The sequence below is a fragment of the Pseudophryne corroboree genome, chromosome 1, assembly GCF_028390025.1.
Source record: "Pseudophryne corroboree isolate aPseCor3 chromosome 1, aPseCor3.hap2, whole genome shotgun sequence".
NCBI classification, from domain to species: Eukaryota; Metazoa; Chordata; class Amphibia; order Anura; family Myobatrachidae; genus Pseudophryne; species Pseudophryne corroboree.
In genome coordinates, this window is record NC_086444.1 from 500,381,070 (window position 1) to 500,399,663 (window position 18,594).

General features: G+C 46.4%; 1 protein-coding gene across 2 annotated transcripts in view; it reads left to right on the forward strand.

Moving 5' to 3' along the window:
• The window catches only part of CARNMT1 (carnosine N-methyltransferase 1), a 53,454-nt gene extending 50,673 nt beyond the window's left edge, over positions 1-2,781 (forward strand). The window contains exons 8-9 of one of the 2 annotated variants that reach the window (XR_010171942.1): positions 108-724; positions 1,693-2,781. Coding sequence is in view for 1 of the 2 variants with exons in the window: in XM_063913860.1 (XP_063769930.1) it covers positions 108-209 (102 nt within the window). In the remaining variant the exon portion in view is untranslated. Of the gene's footprint in view, positions 1-107 lie in introns of both variants that reach the window. The other variant, XM_063913860.1, reaches the window with a different exon arrangement.
• Positions 2,782-18,594: the final 15,813 nt, after the last annotated feature.

The following is an 18,594-nucleotide window of genomic DNA, read 5'->3' on the forward strand; positions in this document are numbered from 1 at the left end:
ATAGTTGACAACTGGAAATACCTGTGTATAGTTCAGCAATCCAGTGTAGCTAAATAAGTTGCTGGCATCATTGTGACATTGAACGAACAATTGTTTTCCCTTTCCAGGCTGAGCGAGAAACTGTGACCACTACATACACTGTGAATAGTTTGTCAATGATGAAATACTACTACGATTGTATATTCTTTGTGGCTCGCAAGCCTGAATAGTGCTTGATCTTCAAAGCTTATGAACTACAGAAGACAATGAGAAGAGCAACCTGAAACTGGCTTCGTAAATAGTCATAAAATAAACTTGAAACAATGGTGCCTTTTTTTTTTTTTTTTTTCAATAGGCGACTGCTTTTCAAACAAATTATTTATTTCCTGACAGTTATACCAACACTATTGAAGAAAAACCGGTCTACCCTTGTATAGAAAATCAATGATTTTAAACAAGTTAGCCTTTTCGTATGCATATATTCATTTCATCAAATGCAACATTTTATATGTTTTTCCCCTTTGCCTGAGATTATGTGGTATAGTGCCATTTATGTTTAAAGTGGACTTGTCAGGTGGTTGGCATAAGGAATTTGTATTTTTTTTCAAGTTCTGGCATAAGCAGTGCATGATAAAGAGATGCAATACATTTTATATGGTTTAAGCCCATGGGCTGTTAGTGGAGAGACAAAACGTAATGTCCGCTCTATTTTGCAGAACTGTTCCTGGTGACTGGAGCTTGACAGGTAAGGAAATATAAATGCATCTGTTCTATTTTGTATGCAGATCTGAAAGTTAATTTCCACTTACACAGAAGTTTTCATTTTTATATACCTCAGTGCTTTTGCAGTTAAGAACAGAATCCGTAAATGTTTTGTTTTCTTTCACTATAAAAAGAAGTTTTATATGTAACCGTATTTGTACATAGTAAATACATTATTTCATGAAGGTGTTCTAATTGAGTGTAAGAGCCTTTTGAAAATCTATTGGTATAGATTAGCCAAAATGACTTGTGTCGGAGTGTTTTTGCATGCACATGGAGAGCTTTGTTTCATGCTAGAGTATTTGGCAGATGTGATCCCTGATTGGGTCCCTTGCGTTCTGAATAAATGACACCCAAATTACACAGAATACATATTGCTAATTAATTTTAACATAAAACCTATAATGCGTTCATGTGGTATTTTAAATTAATCACACATGGAAACACAGGAATTAATGATCTCCATGACCATTTCCATTTCTACATGTTCTTTTAGAAGGACCTACGGTTTTCTAGCAGGTTTTTCGGCTAGCTACCAGCTGACTTAATATCATGAGTCTTTTGTGCTAGTAAAAGAAGGTTAACTGGTATGACAGTGAGACCTATTGGTTTCTAGAACCTATGCAGAATTGCAGTAAGAGTTGGGGTAAAACAGTAGCATCTTTTGAGGTCTGCCTGCTATAAGTTGCATTTACTGCAAGCTTTGGGAGTATTCTGAACTGACCCCTCCATCACCTCAAGTGCTGGCATTGCTGCACACCATTGCATTTGACATGCGGAGTCGCTGGTATTTTACGGATGCTGGTGGGTTACCACCCTTAAAGCACATGTGAGGGATCAGGCTTTGTTTTTACTGTTTGTAAAATTCAGAAATGTAATTAATCTGTTATCAAGAGAAGTCTTTAACAAGCCTTTATAATTGAATTTTTGTTCATGTCTTTTTAATGTTAGGATTTAATGTATCAAGGTATAACGGCAGCAGTTGGATGGGTAGTCTGCTTCACATGTAACCCCCGTGGACCGGGTGCTGGTTTCCCAGTCATATGACTAGATTTCTGTGCCAACATCAACATCCCATCTTTTTACACGAGTCCTTGCTTTCTGTATACATAAAGTTTTGCACAGTACTGTACATGACATGTAGTTTCAGGCAGGCGTGGAAAAAATGCAGCAAAGTAAGAATGCTTTCAAAAATAGTTTTTTCAATCAATTAACAATGCAATGTGAATGAACAGAAGAGAAATGAAATCAATATTTGTTGTGACCGCCCCTTGGCCTACAAAACGGCATCAATTCTTCAAGGTACACTTGCAACCAGTTTTTGAAGGGAGGTTGTTCCAAACGTCTTGGAGAACTAACCAGAGATCTTATGTGGATGTAGGCTTGCTCAAATCCTTGTGTCTCGTCATGTACTCCCAGACAGACTTGATGTTGAGATCAGAGCTCTGTGGCAGCTATATCACCACTCCAGGGCTCCTTGTTCTTATTTATTCTGAAGATAGTTCTTAATGACATTAGCTGTATGTTTGGGGTCTTTGTCCTGCTGCAGAATAAATTTGTATCTAATCAGACGTCTCCCTAATAGATATTGTATGATTGATAAGTATCTGCAAAAGGTGGTCGCACCAAATATTTACTTTTTTATTTTTGTACATTCACTTTGCATTTTGATATTTGTAATGCTTCTATTTTGAAAGCATTGAATCTTTGTAGCATTTTCTCCACACACAATTTTTGCACAGTACTGTATCTAAATGCTATTTAAGGGCATGAGATGAGAGGCTTCTAATCAGTATAAGGAAAATTGGGCTCTACCATGTTACATTCTAGTTGTTAGTCTTATTTGCTTTATAAGTTGACCCAACATTGTCTTTACATGCTCACACATGATGTTCCCCTGCGGCTGTGCACTTACAGCACAGAAATGTTTTTTATATTTCTGGCACAAGAATATAGCCCAATAATAATTTGATACAATGTATGTTTGTAGCCCTTATTATTGTACTCTGAAATTGTAAATTAAAGATAATGTGGACTTTTTTTTATTTTGCTGATGTGAAATGTATATATTTGAAAAATAGAAGTGAGACAATGTAGACGAGAGGAGAACTAGAACCGATCAGGAGACAGAACCCGTAGAGGAAATTGTGCAATTTTGTTAACATATTGGTCCAGTTGGCTAGGTTTGCTAGCCAGCCAATAGCTGCTCTGCAAAGGATCAGTTTCCCGCCTAGTACTTAACTGTTCCCTCCCTGTAACGAACACACACTGAAATACTGACCAGCACTTTGTATTAACCATGTACTGTAAATGCACACTCTACTCTACGCTCCTGCTTCTTCTTCTCTCTATGCTATTCCTATATACAAAGCAATAACCCTTGACCCTGGAGCACAGCCCTTCACTGCAAAGACATGTCCCTTTGACTAAGGCCAGATTAATCAAGCCTTGGAGAGTATTAAATTGCACGGTGATAAAGTACCAACCAATCAGCTCCTTATATTTCAAACCCAGTCTGTAACATGGCAGTTAGGAGCTGATTGGTTGGTACTTTATCACCATGCAATTTATCACTCTCCAAGGCTTGATAAATCTGGGCTTTAATGTGCCTCCTGTTATGCCTATGCAAGTTAGAGCTTGCGGTAGTAACTGTGATCTACACACATCACCAGACCGCCCTTAACAGTGTGTCCCATGTTTGTCTAATGCAGGCATTCCCAACCACGGTCCTCAAGGCACACTAACAGTGCAGGTTTTAGTGATATCCAGGCTTCAGCACAGGTGACTTAATTGGTAGCTCAGTTATTTTGATTTAACCATCTGTGCTGCAGCCTTGATATCCCTAAAACCTGCACTGTTGGTGTGCCTTGAGGACCGTGGTTGGGAATGCCTGGTCTAATGTACCCGTGTAAAGTAATATTAGTGAAGGCACATTATACTACATGGTAATATTGAAGGAAAAAAAAATGATTCCTAAAGGTCAGTCTTTCCAATGCTAGTTGTGTGGATTCAGAGTAAGGCGAAAACAGAAACCAGCTGCTAATTTATAAAACAATATTCAGTCTGGAACCAAACCGATTTGTGTAATAAATTGAAGGTAAATGACAAAGGAGTGTTCACTGTATTAATTGGGGTTTGTATGTGATTTTGCAGGAGAGAGATTCCATATATTCCAACCATGGAAGCAATGTGGAAGAGAATTCCTAGTATCTAGCTGACATGGTAATATTGTCCATTATCATAAAGATTTCTATGGGCCTGTTTCTCAGTCAGACGCAAATGGTGTTTTATTTTTCTCTAACGTCCTAGTGGATACTGTGGTGACTTTAGTACCATGGTTTATAGATCGGGTCCATTGGAGCCTGGGCACTTTAAGAAATCAATCGTGTGCTGGCTTTTCCCCTCTGTGCCCCTCCTGCAGACTCTGTTTAGAAAAATGTGCCCAAGGAGCCGGGTGCATTCCTCTGGAGCTCCAGAGAGTTTTCTCCAAGACTTTTTAGTTTATTATTTTCAGGTAGTACTGGTTGGCAACCAGCCTACCTGCGTTGTGAGACTTGGGGGAGAGGAGACAGAACCAACCTACCTAGGGTTAATGGTTCGTAATCCCAGCTGACAGGACATTAAGCTCCTGAGGCGCTGTTTCACATACCACACTGTGTGCACACACCGGCAGCATGACGCCACCCCCTAACAGAAGTAGACGCAGGTGTGGTGAGTGATCACACCGGGGTCCCGGTTAGCGGGTCCCCGGTGACAAGTGGTGGCATAAGGGTGCGGCGTTCACGAGCTGCGGTGCACGCCGCAGACCCCACAACTGGTGCTGAAATAAGGTGGTGGTGGTTGTTGTTTTTTTTTTTTTTACCTTCCTTTCCATAGAGGGTGTTCTATAACTTCCTTGGTAGCATTGCAGCCAGTATATAACAGTAAGGGACCACGCGCCACTGAAGGGGCTGGTCTTCCCAGAGAGCAGGACCAGAAGCTGAAAGGCACGATTTCCTGCTGCTGCTGACTGAAAGGCTCCTGCTCCTCCACAGACCCTGCTGGGGGAGCACATCAGTGGTGGTGACACTGCTGTAATACAAAATTTATATACATTGAATATACCCAGCAGAGTGCTGCTTTGCCTGGGTATTGTGTGCTGGTCCCAATCCTCTGTGTCACTCCATACACGCTGTCTGGGGTTGCTGTGCTTTCTCACTATTTGTGTTATAACTGCACTGTGTTTATTCACATAACTCTGCAATAACTCCGTTTCTGTAATAGAATGTCTGGGAAAAGACTGTCTGTCCTTCATGTAACAATAGGTTTACACCTTCACCAGAAGGGTCTCTCTTATGTAACCAGTGTTCTATACCCTCTCAGGGTAGTAGTCCGCAAGAACCTGAATGGTTAGATTAATTAAAAAGCATGATTAATACTATTAATACAGAGTTGGCTACTGCCAGACAGGAAAGGCAGAACCTTAAACAATCTGTAGATAATCCTTTTGTTAAGGGTGCTGACCACAGACAGGCTCCTCAGCCCCCTCTGTTGGTTTTTCATAAACGCACGCTCCCACAGGTACTCCAGTCTGACTCTGAGACTGAATTACCAGACCTGGATGAAGGGGAGGGTGACATGGAGGATGATAATTCTCTGTCCCCAGAAGTTGAGGCCTTGATTTCTGCTATTAGAGAGGTCCTCAACATACCGGATGAGGAGACAGAACCAGAAGAGGAATTGTTTTTCAATGTAAAACCAAAATTCTCTGCCACTTTTCCTATATCTAAGGAATTAAACTCCCTTTCCAGGGAGGCATGGGTCAATCCTGACAAGAAATTCAAGATTCCCCAGCGGTTATTAAATTCCTTTCCTTTCCCCCCATAGGATTGTAAAGTATGGGAAAATCCCCCATCCGTGGATACTTCTGTGTCCAGACTGTCACGAAGACTTGTACTGCCTGTACCTGGGGCTATCTCTCTCAAAGATCCAGCTGACCGTAAGATTGAGACTACACTCAAATCAATCTATACTACGGTGGGCGTAGCTCAAAGGCCCACTATAGCTTGCGGCTGGATTTCCAGAGCCATGGTAAAATGGTCTGATAATATAATAAATGGGTTAGACTCCCTATCTCAAGAGGAGATCATTACACTGCTACATCATATTCAGGATGCTGCAAATTTTATGAGTGAGGCCGTTAAAGAATTATGTCTCATCAATGGCCGTACCTCTGCTATGGCAGTCTCGGCTCGCTGCGACAATGGTCATGCTGACTCCAAGAAAGGTGTGGAGAATCTTCCTTTTACATGAGATGCCTTGGGGAAGAACTGAACTAGTGGATTTTTCGGGCGACGGCGTGTAAGTCTACCTGTCTGCCCTCAGCTGCACCTTATGCTAGACGTCCCTAACCTGGGTCCTCTCTGCAGTCCTTTTGTGTGGCCAGATTCAGAGGCAGAGCCAGAGGCGCCTCAAATGCTGCTAGAGGAAACCGCAGTAAGTCCCGTAAACCAGTGGCTGCTGGATCTCTGGACCAGGCCTCCGGATCCTCTTCCACGAAGCCCTCCACATGACAGTTGGCCCCAGCAGCAGGGCAACTTTCAGGTAGGTGCTCGCCTCCAACACTTTGCCCACGTGTGGGCTCAGGCCTGCCGGGATCCTTGGGTGAGGGACCTCATATTTCAAGGGTACTGGTTAGAATTTCAAGCACCACCTCCTTTCAGATATTTCAAGTCCAGTTATCTTACAGGACACCATTCAAAAACTGCTACAAACGGGAGTCGTTGTCCCAGTACCACCTCCGTTGCACAACAGGGTTTTTAACTCCAGCCTTTTTGCCGGTTTCGGTACGGCCCATCTTGGACCTAAAATCATTGAACACCCGACGAGTGTTCAAATTCAAGATGGAGTGCCTGAAGGCGATGGTCTCCAGTCTGGAGGAGGGGGAGTTCCTAGTATCCCTGGATGTCAAGGATGCTTGCCTACATATCCCCATATGGCCTCCTCATTAGGCTTACATCCTGTTCGCTATACTGGGCCACCACTTCCAGTTTCAGGCCTTACCCTTTGGTCTCTCCACAGCCCCAAGGGTATTCGCAAAAGTCATGGCGGAGATGATGCTGCAGTTACGCAAGATGGGGGTCAACATATTTCCTTATTTGGACGATGTCCTGATAAAGGCGTTGTCCAGGGAATGTCTGCTCAACTTGACTACTCGCCTGCTTACAGACCATGGGTGGATCCTAAATTCCAAGAAGTCTAACCTGGAACCATCACAAAGAATTCGGTTCCTGGAAATGATACTGGACACAGTGTCTCAAAAGGTATTCCTTCCAATGGACAAGGCCTTGACTATCCAGGCTATGGTCCGCGCGGTGCTCAGACCCCGCAAGATCTCCATTCATCTCTACATCCACCTACTGGGCAAGATGGTAGCCTCATACGAGGCAATCCAGTACGGCAGATTTCATGCCCGTCCATTCTAGCTGGACCTACTGGACAAGTGGTCAGGGTCTCGCCTGCACATGCATCGGAGTATAACTCTGTCACCAAAAGCATGGATCTCACTGTTATGGTGGCTACAAGTCTCTCACCTTGTGGAGGGTCGGCGTTTCAGTACCCATTCCTGGACTCTACTGATGGATGCCAGCCTCCGAGTTTGTGGCGCTGTGACCCAGGGGGTTCAGTTCCAGGGGAAGTGGTTGAGTCAGGAATCCACACTCCCGATCAATGTTCTGGAACTCGGGGCAATTTACAATGCTCTTCTACAAGCCTCCTATCTTCTCCAAAATCAAGCCATCCAAGTACAGTCGGACAATGCCACGGCGGTGGCGTACATAAACCGTCGAGGAACAAAAAGCAGGGCCGCAATGCGAGAGGTGTCGCAGATACTCCTCTGGGCGGAGGCAAACTCAAGGGCCATCTCAGCCATATTCATTCCAGGAGTGGACAATTGGGAGGCGGACTTCATCAGCAGTTACGACCGACATCCGGGGTAATGGGGCCTTCACCCTCAGGTGTTTCAACAACTGGTTCACTAGTGGGGCTGTCCGAAGATAGACCTCATGGCTTCTCGTATCAGCAAGAAGCATCGCTGTTACTGTTCCAGAACGAGAGATCCGCAGGCTGCAGCAGTGGATGCTCTGACTGTGCCGTGGTGTTACCAGTTCGTAAACCTGTTTCCTCCAATCCCTCTCATTCCAAGAGTTCTAAAAAGACTAAAAAAGGAAAGAGTTCAGGCAATTCTAATTGTCCCAGATTGGCCTTAACGGGCCTGGTACGCAGACCTCCTGAGCCTGTCTCTGGAGGAACCCTGGCCTCTGCCGCTTCGCAAGGACCTTCTGCTACAAGGACCGTTCGTCTATCCAGACTTACTGCGGCCACCTTTGATGGCTTGGAAGTTGAGAGAGATTTTAGCCAGAAAAGGTCTCCCACCTAAGGTTGTTTCCACTATGGTCCAGGCCGATAAGGTGGTTATGTCAAAACATTTCCACCACATCTGAAAGAAATATGTTTTTTGGTGTGAGGATAAAAAATAATCCTCCTGTGGAGTTTCAACTTGGCTGGTTTCTGCTCTTCCTGCAAGCAGGCGTGGATTTGGGCATACGGTTAGGCTTTATCAAGGTTCAGATTTCTGCTCTCTCCATCTTCTTCCAGAAACAACTGGCAGTCCTACCGGAAGTACAGACTTTCCTGAAGGGTGTTAGTCACATTCAACCGCCCTATGTCGCTCCGTGGGATCTCTCTGTGGTCTTGACTTTTCTCCAGTCAGACTGGTTTGAACCTTCACACAAAGTGGTCTTGAAATATCTTACCTGGAAGACTATCATGCTGCTGGCACTGGCCTCTGCTAGACGTGTGTCAGAATTGGGGGCCCTATCTTGTAAGAGCCCGTATTTGATATTTCATGAGAGCAGCGTGGAACTCAGGACTTGTCCGCAGTTTTTGCCGAAGGTGGTTTCGGCCTTTCACATTAATCAACCGATAGTGGTTTTGGTACTGTCGGATCCGTCGGTTGCTCCAAAGTCCTTGGATGTGGTGGAGGATTTACGTCAAAAGGACGGCTCGTCACAGGAAGTCTGACTCACTGTTTGTCCTTTTATGACGCTACCAAAATTGGATGTCCTGATTGGAACCGGTCCATTTCTTGTTGGCTCAGGTTGACCATTCAACAAGCCTATTCTTTGGCAGCATTGCCGCATCTGGGTTCTATTCATGCGCACTCCACAAGGTCGGTGGGTTCTTCCTTGTCGGCCACCCGGAGAGTCTCGGCCTTACAGTTGTACCGTGCAGCTACTTGGTCTGGTTCCAACAGGTTCGTTAAGTTCTATAGGTTCGACAACTTGGCCAGAGATGACCTTCAGTTTGGTGGTTTTGCAGGCGTCTCGGCACTCTCCCACCCGTTCTGGGAGCTTTGGGACTTCCCCATGGTACTAAAGTCAACCCAGTATCCACTAGGATGTTAGAGAAAACAGGAATTTAATACTTAACGGTAATTCCTTTTCTTGTAGTTCGTAGTGGATACTGGGCGCCCGCCTCAGTGCTTCGTTTTCCTGCTTACTTGGTTGTAAGTGTTCTTGGTTGAGCCTGCTGTTGCTGTCCCAGTTCCATGTTTGGTTAGCGTTGTTATCCTTGTATGGTTAGCGTTGCTCTCCTCTGTTCTGGTGTGCTCTGCTATCCTTTTTTCTGTTGTGTATTGGTTCGTTACCTCACCGCTTTACTACTGTTCCTTCTCTCATGGAATGTCCTTCTCGGGCACGGTTTTCCTAGACTGCAGGAGGGGTATAGAGGGGAGGAGCCAGCACACACTATTGATTTCTTAAAGCGCCTAGGCTCCAATGGAACCGATTTATACCCCATGGTACTAAAGTCACCCCAGTATCCACTACGGACTACGAGAAAAGGAATTACCGGTAGGTATTACATTCCTATTTCTCTAACGCCCTAGTGGATGCTGGGGACTCCGTAAGGACCATGGGAATAGACGGGCTCCGCAGGAGACTGGGCACTTTAAAGAAAGATTAGGTACTATCTGGTGTGCACTGGCTCCTCCCTCTATGCCCCTCCTCCAGTTAGAATCTGTGCCCGGCCAGAGCTGGGTGCTCCTAGTGGGCTCTCCTGAGCCTGCTAGTAAAAGAAAGTATTTGTTAGGTTTTTTATTTTCAGTGAGCTTCTGCTGGCAACAGACTCACTGCTACGAGGGACTGAGGGGAGAGAAGCAAACCTACCTGTCTACAGCTAGGTTGCGCTTCTTAGGCTACTGGACACCATTCGCTCCAGAGGGTTCGAACACAGGCATCTGTCCTCGATCGTCCATTCCCGGAGCCGCGCCGCCGTCCCCCTCGCAGAGCCAGAAGAACAGAAGCTTGAAAACGGTGGCTGAAGACTCCTGTCTTCATTTAAGGTAGCGCACAAAACCGCAGCTGTGCGCCATTGCTCCCAGCACACTTTAACACTCCGGTCACTGTAGGGTGCAGGGCGCTGGGGGGGGGGGGGGGGGCGGGGGCGCCGCCCTGGGCAGCAATTGATGTACCTTTTTGGCATAACATACATATATACAGTCAGGCACTGTATATATGTAAAAACCCCCGTCATTTTTTTCACACAGAAGCGGGACAGAAGCCCGCCGCTGAGGGGGCGGGGCCTTCTTCCTCAGCACACCAGCACCATTTTCTTTTCACAGCTCCGCTGGAAGGAGGCTCCACAGGCTCTCCCCTGCAGTATCCAGGTACAAGAAGGGTAAAAAAGAGAGGGGGGGCACATAAATTTAGGCGCAAAAGACATAAAATCGGCAGCTATTGGGTAATCACTTATTATAGTGAATATCCCTGGGTTATATAGCGCTGTGGTGTGTGCTGGCATACTCTCTCTCTGTCTCCCCAAAGGCCTTTGTGGGGTCCTGTCCTCAGTCAGAGCATTCCCTGTGTGTCGGTACGGCTGTGTCGACATGTTTGATGAGGAGGGTTACGTGGAGGCGGAGCAAGTGCGGATAAATGTGGTGTCGCCGCCGTCTGGGCCGACACCTGATTGGATGGATATGTGGAAGGTCTTAAATGATAATGTAAGCTCCTTGCATAAAAGGTTTGATGACGCTGCAGCCTTGGGACAGCCGGGGTCTCAACCCGGGCCTGCCCAGGCGACTCAGAGGCCGTCAGGGTCTCATAAACGCCCACTATCTCAGATGGTTGACACAGATGCCGACACGGAGTCGGACTCCAGTGTCGACGATGATGAGGCACAATTACAGCCTAAGATGACCAAGACCATCCGCTACATGATTATTGCAATGAAAGATGTATTGCACATTTCGGAGGTTAACCCTGTCCCTGACAAGAGAGTGTATATGTTTGGGGAGAAAAAGCAGGCAGTGACTTTTCCCCCGTCACATGAATTAAATGAGTTATGTGAAGAAGCGTGGAGTTCCCCTGATAAGAAAGTGGTGATTTCCAAAAAATTACTGCTGGCGTACCCTTTCCCGCCACCGGACAGGTTACGTTGGGAATCCTCCCCTAGGGTAGACAAGGCGCTGACACGCTTATCTAAGAAGGTGGCCCTGCCGTCTCAGGATACGGCCGCCCTAAAGGATCCTGCGGATAGGAAGCAGGAAGCTATCTTGAAGTCACTGTATACACACTCTGGTACTCTACTGAGACCAGCTATTGCTTCATCCTGGATGTGTAGCGCTGTAGCAGCATGGACAGATACTCTTGTCAGAGGACATAGATGCCCTGGACAGGGATACTGTCTTGCTAACCCTGGGCCATATAAGAGACGCCGTCTTAGATATGCGGGATGCCCAGAGGGACATTTGCCTGCTGGGCTCTAGAATTAATGCAATGTCCATTTCTGCCAGGAGGGTCTTATGGACTCGGCAATGGACAGGGGATGCCGATTCTAAAAAACACATTGAGGTTTTGCCTTATAAGGGTGAGGAATTGTTTGGGGACGGCCTCTCGGACCTTGTGTCCACAGCGACAGCTGGAAAGTCGACTTTCTTGCCTCAGGTTTCCTCACAGCCTAAGAAAGCACCGTATTATCAAATGCAGTCCTTTCGTTCTCAGAGAAGCAAGAAGGTCAGAGGTGCATCCTTTCTTGCCAGAGGCAGGGGTAGAGGAAAGAAGCTGCACCATGCAGCTAGTTCCCAGGAACAAAAGTCCTCCCCGGCTTCCACTAAGTCCACCGCATGACGCTGGGGCTCCACAGGCGGAGCCAGGAGCGGTAGGGGCGCGTCTCCGAAAATTCAGCAACCAGTGGGTTCACTCACAGGTGGATCCTTGGGCTATACAAATTGTATCTCAGGGATACAAGCTGGAGTTCGAAGTGACTCCCCCTCACCGTTGCCTAAAATCAGCCTTGCCAGCTTCCCCCACGGAAAGGGAGGTAGTCCTGGCGGCAATTCACTAGCTGTACCTCCAGCAAGTGATAATAATGGTCCCCCTCCTTCAACAGGGAAGGGGTTACTATTCCACACTGTTTGTGGTACCGAAACCGGACGGTTCGGTAAGACCCGTTCTGAATTTAAAATCCTTGAACATTTATATGAAAAAATTCAAGTTCAAAATGGAATCGCTCAGAGCGGTCATTGCAAGCCTGGAAGAGGGGGATTTTATGGTATCTCTGGACATCAAGGATGCTTACTTGCATGTCCCCATTTATCCACCTCACCAGGAGTACCTCAGGTTTGTGGTACAGGACTGTCATTACCAATTCCAGACGTTGCCGTTTGGTCTGTCCACGGCACCGAGAGTATTTACCAAGGTAATGGCCGAAATGATGGTACTCCTTCGGAAGCAAGGAGTTACGGTTATCCCGTACTTGGACGATCTCCTCATAAGGGCGAGGTCCAGGGAGCAGTTGTTGATCAGCGTAGCACACTCTCAGGTAGTGTTGCAACAGCACGGCTGGATTCTGAATATTCCAAAGTCGCAGCTGATTCCTACGACGCGTCTGCCCTTCCTGGGTATGATTCTGGACACAGAACAGAAGAAGGTGTTTCTCCCGGAGGAGAAGGCCCAGGAGTTAGTGACTCTGGTCAGGGACCTCCTAAAACCAAAACAGGTGTCGGTGCATCACTGCACGCGAGTCCTGGGAAAGATGGTGGCCTCATACGAAGCCATTCCCTTCGGTAGGTTCCATGCGAGGATCTTTCAGTGGGATCTGTTGGACAAGTGGTCCGGATCGCATCTTCAGATGCATCGGCTGATCACCCTGTCCCCGAGGGCCAGGGTGTCTCTTCTGTGGTGGCTGCAGAGTGCTCATCTTCTCGAGGGCCGCAGGTTCGGCATACAGGACTGGGTTCTGGTGACCACTGATGCAAGCCTCCGCGGATGGGGGGCAGTCACTCGGGGAAGAAACTTTCAAGGGCTGTGGTCAAGTCAGGAGACTTGTCTGCACATAAATATACTGGAACTAAGGGCCATATACAACGCCCTGAGTCAAGCGGAGCCCCTGCTTCGAGACCAACCAGTGCTGATTCAGTCAGACAACATCACGGCGGTCGCCCATGTAAACCGCCAGGGCGGCACAAGAAGCAGGGTGGCGATGGCAGAAGCCACAAAGATTCTTCGTTGGGCGGAGATTCACGTACAAGTACTGTCAGCAGTGTTCATTCCGGGAGTGGACAACTGGGAAGCAGACTTCCTCAGCAGACACGACCTCCACCCGGGAGAGTGGGGACTTCATCAAGAAGTCTTCACACAGATTGCATATCGATGGGAACTGCCACAGGTGGACATGATGGCGTCCCGCCTCAACAAAAAGCTAAAAAAATATTGCGCCAGGTCAAGGGACCCTCAGGCGATAGCTGTGGACGCGCTAGTGACACCCTGGGTGTTCCAGACGGTATATGTGTTCCCTCCTCTTCCTCTCATACCCAAGGTACTGAGAATAGTAAGAAAAAGAGGAGTGAGAACAATACTCATCGTTCCGGATTGGCCAAGAAGGACTTGGTACCCAGAACTACAAGAGATGATCACAGAGGACCCATGGCCTCTGCCTCTCAGACAGGACCTGTTGCAACAGGGGCCCTGTCTGTTCCAAGACTTACCGCGGCTGCGTTTGACGGCATGGCGGTTGAACGCCGGATCCTAACGGAAAAGGGCATCCCGGATGAAGTGATTCCTACGCTGATAAAGGCTAGGAAGGATGTAACAGCTAAGCATTATCACCGTATATGGCGAAGATATGTTGCTTGGTGTGAGGCCAGGATGGCCCCTACAGAGGAATTCCAGCTGCACTTCCTACAGTCAGGTGTGACTATGGGCCTGAAATTAGGGTCCATAAAGGTCCAGATTTCGGCCCTATCTATTTTCTTTCAAAAAGAACTGGCTTCACTGCCTGAGGTTCAGACGTTTGTAAAGGGAGTGCTGCATATTCAGCCCCCTTTTGTGCCACCAGTGGCACCTTGGGATCTTAACGTTGTGTTGGATTTCCTGAAATCCCACTGGTTTGAACCACTTAAGACCGTGGAACTAAAGTATCTCACGTGGAAAGTGGTCATGCTGTTGGCCTTAGCATCGGCGAGGCGTGTATCAGAATTGGCGGCTTTGTCATGTAAAAGCCCTTATTTGATCTTCCATATGGACAGGGCAGAATTGCGGACTCGTCCCCAATTTCTCCCAAAGGTGGTATCATCGTTCATTTGAACCAACCTATTGTGGTCCCTGCGGCTACTCGGGACTTGGAGGACTCCAAGTTGCTGGACGTAGTCCGGGCTTTGAAAATATATGTTTCCAGAATGGCTGGAAGGCTGGAAGACTGGCAGGAAGACTGTCTCGCTGTTTATTCTGTATGCACCCAATAAGCTGGGTGCTCCTGCTTCAAAGCAAACTCTTGCTCGCTGGATCTGTAGCACGATTCAGCTGGCTCATTCTGCGGCTGGATTGCCGCATCCAAAATCAGTGAAAGCCCATTCCACAAGGAAGGTGGGCTCTTCTTGGGCGGCTGCCCGAGGGGTCTCGGCTTTACAGCTTTGCCGAGCGGCTACTTGGTCGGGTTCAAACACCTTTGCAAAGTTCTACAAGTTTGATACCCTGGCTGAGGAGGACCTTGTGTGTGTGCTCATTCGGTGCTGCAGAGTCATCCGCACTCTCCCGCCCGTTTGGGAGCTTTGGTATAATCCCCATGGTCCTTACGGTGTCCCCAGCATCCACTAGGACGTTAGAGAAAATAAGAAATTTACTCACCGGTAATTCTATTTCTCGTAGTCCGTAGTGGATGCTGGGCGCCCGTCCCAAGTGCGGACTTTCTGCAATACGTGTATATAGTTATTGCTTAATAAAGGGTTATTGTTATGAGCCATCCGTTGAGTGATGCTCAGTTGTTGTTCATACTGTTAATTGGGTAAGGTTATCACGAGTTGTACGGTGTGATTGGTGTGGCTGGTATGAGTCTTACCCTGGATTCCAAAATCCTTTCCTTGTGATGTCAGCTCTTCCGGGCACAGTTTCCCTAACTGAGGTCTGGAGGAGGGGCATAGAGGGAGGAGCCAGTGCACACCAGATAGTACCTAATCTTTCTTTAGAGTGCCCAGTCTCCTGCAGAGCCCGTCTATTCCCATGGTCTTTACGGAGTCCCCAGCATCCACTACGGACTACGAGAAATAGAATTACCGGTGAGTAAATTCTTATTTTTTTCTTATGTATGTGAACCCTATTCTGAGTTGGATGGAACTTTTGCCAAATGAGTCTTTACTGTGAAATAAAGGGGGATTTGTGCGGTGACAGTGTGATTGCATGTATCCGCTCGACATGTGCGAGTGTCATGAACATGTATCAAAAGTCTGAGCGTACGGGGAAGGGAAGCCTACATCTGACAAATCTCTTGCAGCTAGTGTGGGCCTGGTGCAAGTGCTGATAATAATGACAAACTAATAGTTCTAGCTTACAGACGCAGGAACCCCTGCATTATTTGAACAGAATCTCGCATTAGTTAATACCCCTTTTCCACCTGTAGCACGGGTTGCAGCCGGGAGCCTGACACGGCTGCGCCCCATGCTACAGCCCCCTTTCCCACAGCGCTCACCAACCCGGCATATTGCCGGGTTGGTGACGCTGCTGCTGACGCGGCAGGGGCGGTGCTGTGAGATCACATGATCTCCCAGTGCCGCCCTTCCATTCACTGTGAACGGGAGCCGTGTCGCATCGACACGGCTTCCGTTCACACTACACAGCTTACCGGGTTGAACATGTGTTCTACCGGCAAGATACACGGGTAGGATTCCTGGATCACTTGATCCGGGAATTTGCAGGGGGGGGGGCGTTTCCACTAAGAAAAAAACACCGGTAAATGCGTGCCCCCGCGCATTTACGCGTGTTTTTAAAGCTAGTGGAAAAGGGGTATAAGTCAGCAAATCTTGCTTTTGTGGCTGCCTGCAACTCAGAATCAGACCCCATGTGTGCAAACTAGTCAGTAATTGAGTGGGAAAAGAAGTACACCAACGGGCCAGGATGAGCGTTATGGCAATGTTAAATGTTTTAGAATTGTTTTTTTTATATTTAGACAGGAATACTAGATTGAGAGAGTCCAAAAAACAGGGTCTGTGTACATCTCATCCAATAAACTCGTTAGAGGGTGCCAGTTGGGGGAAGTCCCACAAAATATGTATGAGTACAAGGCACGTTGTTACACCTCCAGCATAAACATAAATTAGAGACATTGGGCCTAATTCAAATTTGCAGCAGCAAATTTCTTAGCAGTTGGGCAAAACCATGTGCACTGCAGGGGGGGGCAGATATAACATGTGCAGAGAGAGTTATATTTGGGTGGGGTGTGTTCAAACTGAAATCTAAATTGCAGTGTAAAAATAAAGCAGCCAGTATTTACCCTTCACAGAAACAAAATAACCCACCCAAATCTAACTTTGCACATGTTATATCTGCCTCCCCCCTCCCTGCAGTGCACATGGTTTTGCCCAACTGCTAACAAATTTGCTGCTGCAATCAACTCTGAATTACCCCCATTGTTATAGAATACCACTTGCGTTCTATAGTACCACAATATTACTTTGATATTTACTGATACTTACTACAAAACTCTGAAGTACTGGTTGAGCAAGAATGAGTCACCTGAATATTTTATCACATTCCTTTTCCTCCAAAGAAATAGTCAAGTCTTTGTTCTAAGCCTACATCATCCATAGTGTCTGAGTCATTTAAGAGTAACATGTAAAGACTGGGTATACAGTATATGCAATAGCTGAGGAGGAAGAACAAAAAATTTCAAATGGCATTAGGTCCCAAATGAAATGGTATACGTGACCCGAAAACGGCAAGAAAGGCCAAAACTCATGAGAAACCAATGAGAATATTTTATTTGAGCTCCTGAAAAGAACATATTTATTCCCTGACCACAAGCTGGCCCATATGGAGACTATCTGCACAAGTCCATGTGTTCATTACATGGTTTCTGCATCCATGTGGGATATCTGCATTATATGTGAATGGTGTTAGGGGAAGACAAATGTAAAGGTGACACTCTCCTGGCCCATAAGCATCATCTCCTCTACAGAGTAGGCCAATCGCATTCTGGAAACCCAAGGGAGGGTGGTGAGAAGAGTTTGAGTCTTAATGCTAGTCAATTGTATTTCTCAGATTTGTTCTAATCCAAAATTCTGCTAAGTGTTATTGAATTGGTAGTATCCCTTCTCAAGGCTTACAGAAAGTTGTAAGCAGTGTGGACAAACCGAGCAACCACAAAACATGTTACCTGGTCATATCAGGTAAGATGCTTGTATTTATTAGAACAGGTTTGCAGACTGAAAAATACTTTGTGAATGTCTTATTGGCATCATCAGGAATCAAAAAGCAACATTAGAAGGCGGAAGGTTCTTTACTGAGAATTCAGACGGTGCATTTAATGGCTTCCCAAACAACAGAAATAAAATCGGAGGATTTACAGAATTTTATTACTGCACCACACCAGGAACTGATTCTGAGTTTGGAACAAAGCAAATTTAGCTTTGCATCTGAAACTTGCAGTGTGGGGCGTGAGAATGCATTTATTATTTTGCATGCATGGTACATGCTGGACATCTTTATTTTTACACACTGAACTTGGACACGCCCCCTCCCATATATAAATCTCTGCACATTTTACTTTTTAGATCTGCCCCACCAGCAGTTTAACATGGTTTTCCCAAAGTACACCGTTACTTGCTCCTTTTGTTTTTTCTTTGCTTGCAATTTAACTCAGAATTAGCCCCACTGAGGCCAGAGCATGGATAGTAATGACAAACTCAAGTAGTAGCACGATGCAGAAACCGTGATGCGTACTAAGGTGACACTTATCCTATACAAACTGCACTGCAAGTATGATGCGGAAGTAAATGGAGTCCTGAATACAAACTTCAACATAAGTATAATGCTGTGGTAACTGGAGTCCAGTATATGATGCAAGTATGGTGGTGAGGTAACAGAAGTCAAGCATACCGGTTCAGAAACATAATGTAGACAAGTCCAAACCAAGCAGACAGAGAGAGACTGATATGCTTGCTGAAACTGGTAACAGTAGATGTTCCACAACCCTGGAAAAAGTAAAACAATTGCAGTATATAGGGCCTAATTTAGGAATGTGCACAAACCTCGATGTTTACACACAACTCAGATCTGCGCAGAAGACACAGTATGCATGTGCAGATTTGGGGCTGTGATATTACATTATCCCAATTACTGGAACATGATTGACATGCTGCTGGCAAGGGTAAAAAAGAGAGGGGGGGCACATAAATTTAGGCGGAAATTGGTCTTAATAAGCAGCTATTGGGAAAAATCACTCAGTATAGTGAAAATCCTTGTGTTATATAGCGCTGTGGTGTGTGCTGGCATACTCTCTCTCTCTGTCTCCCCAAAGGACTTTGTGGGGTCCTGTCCTCAGTCA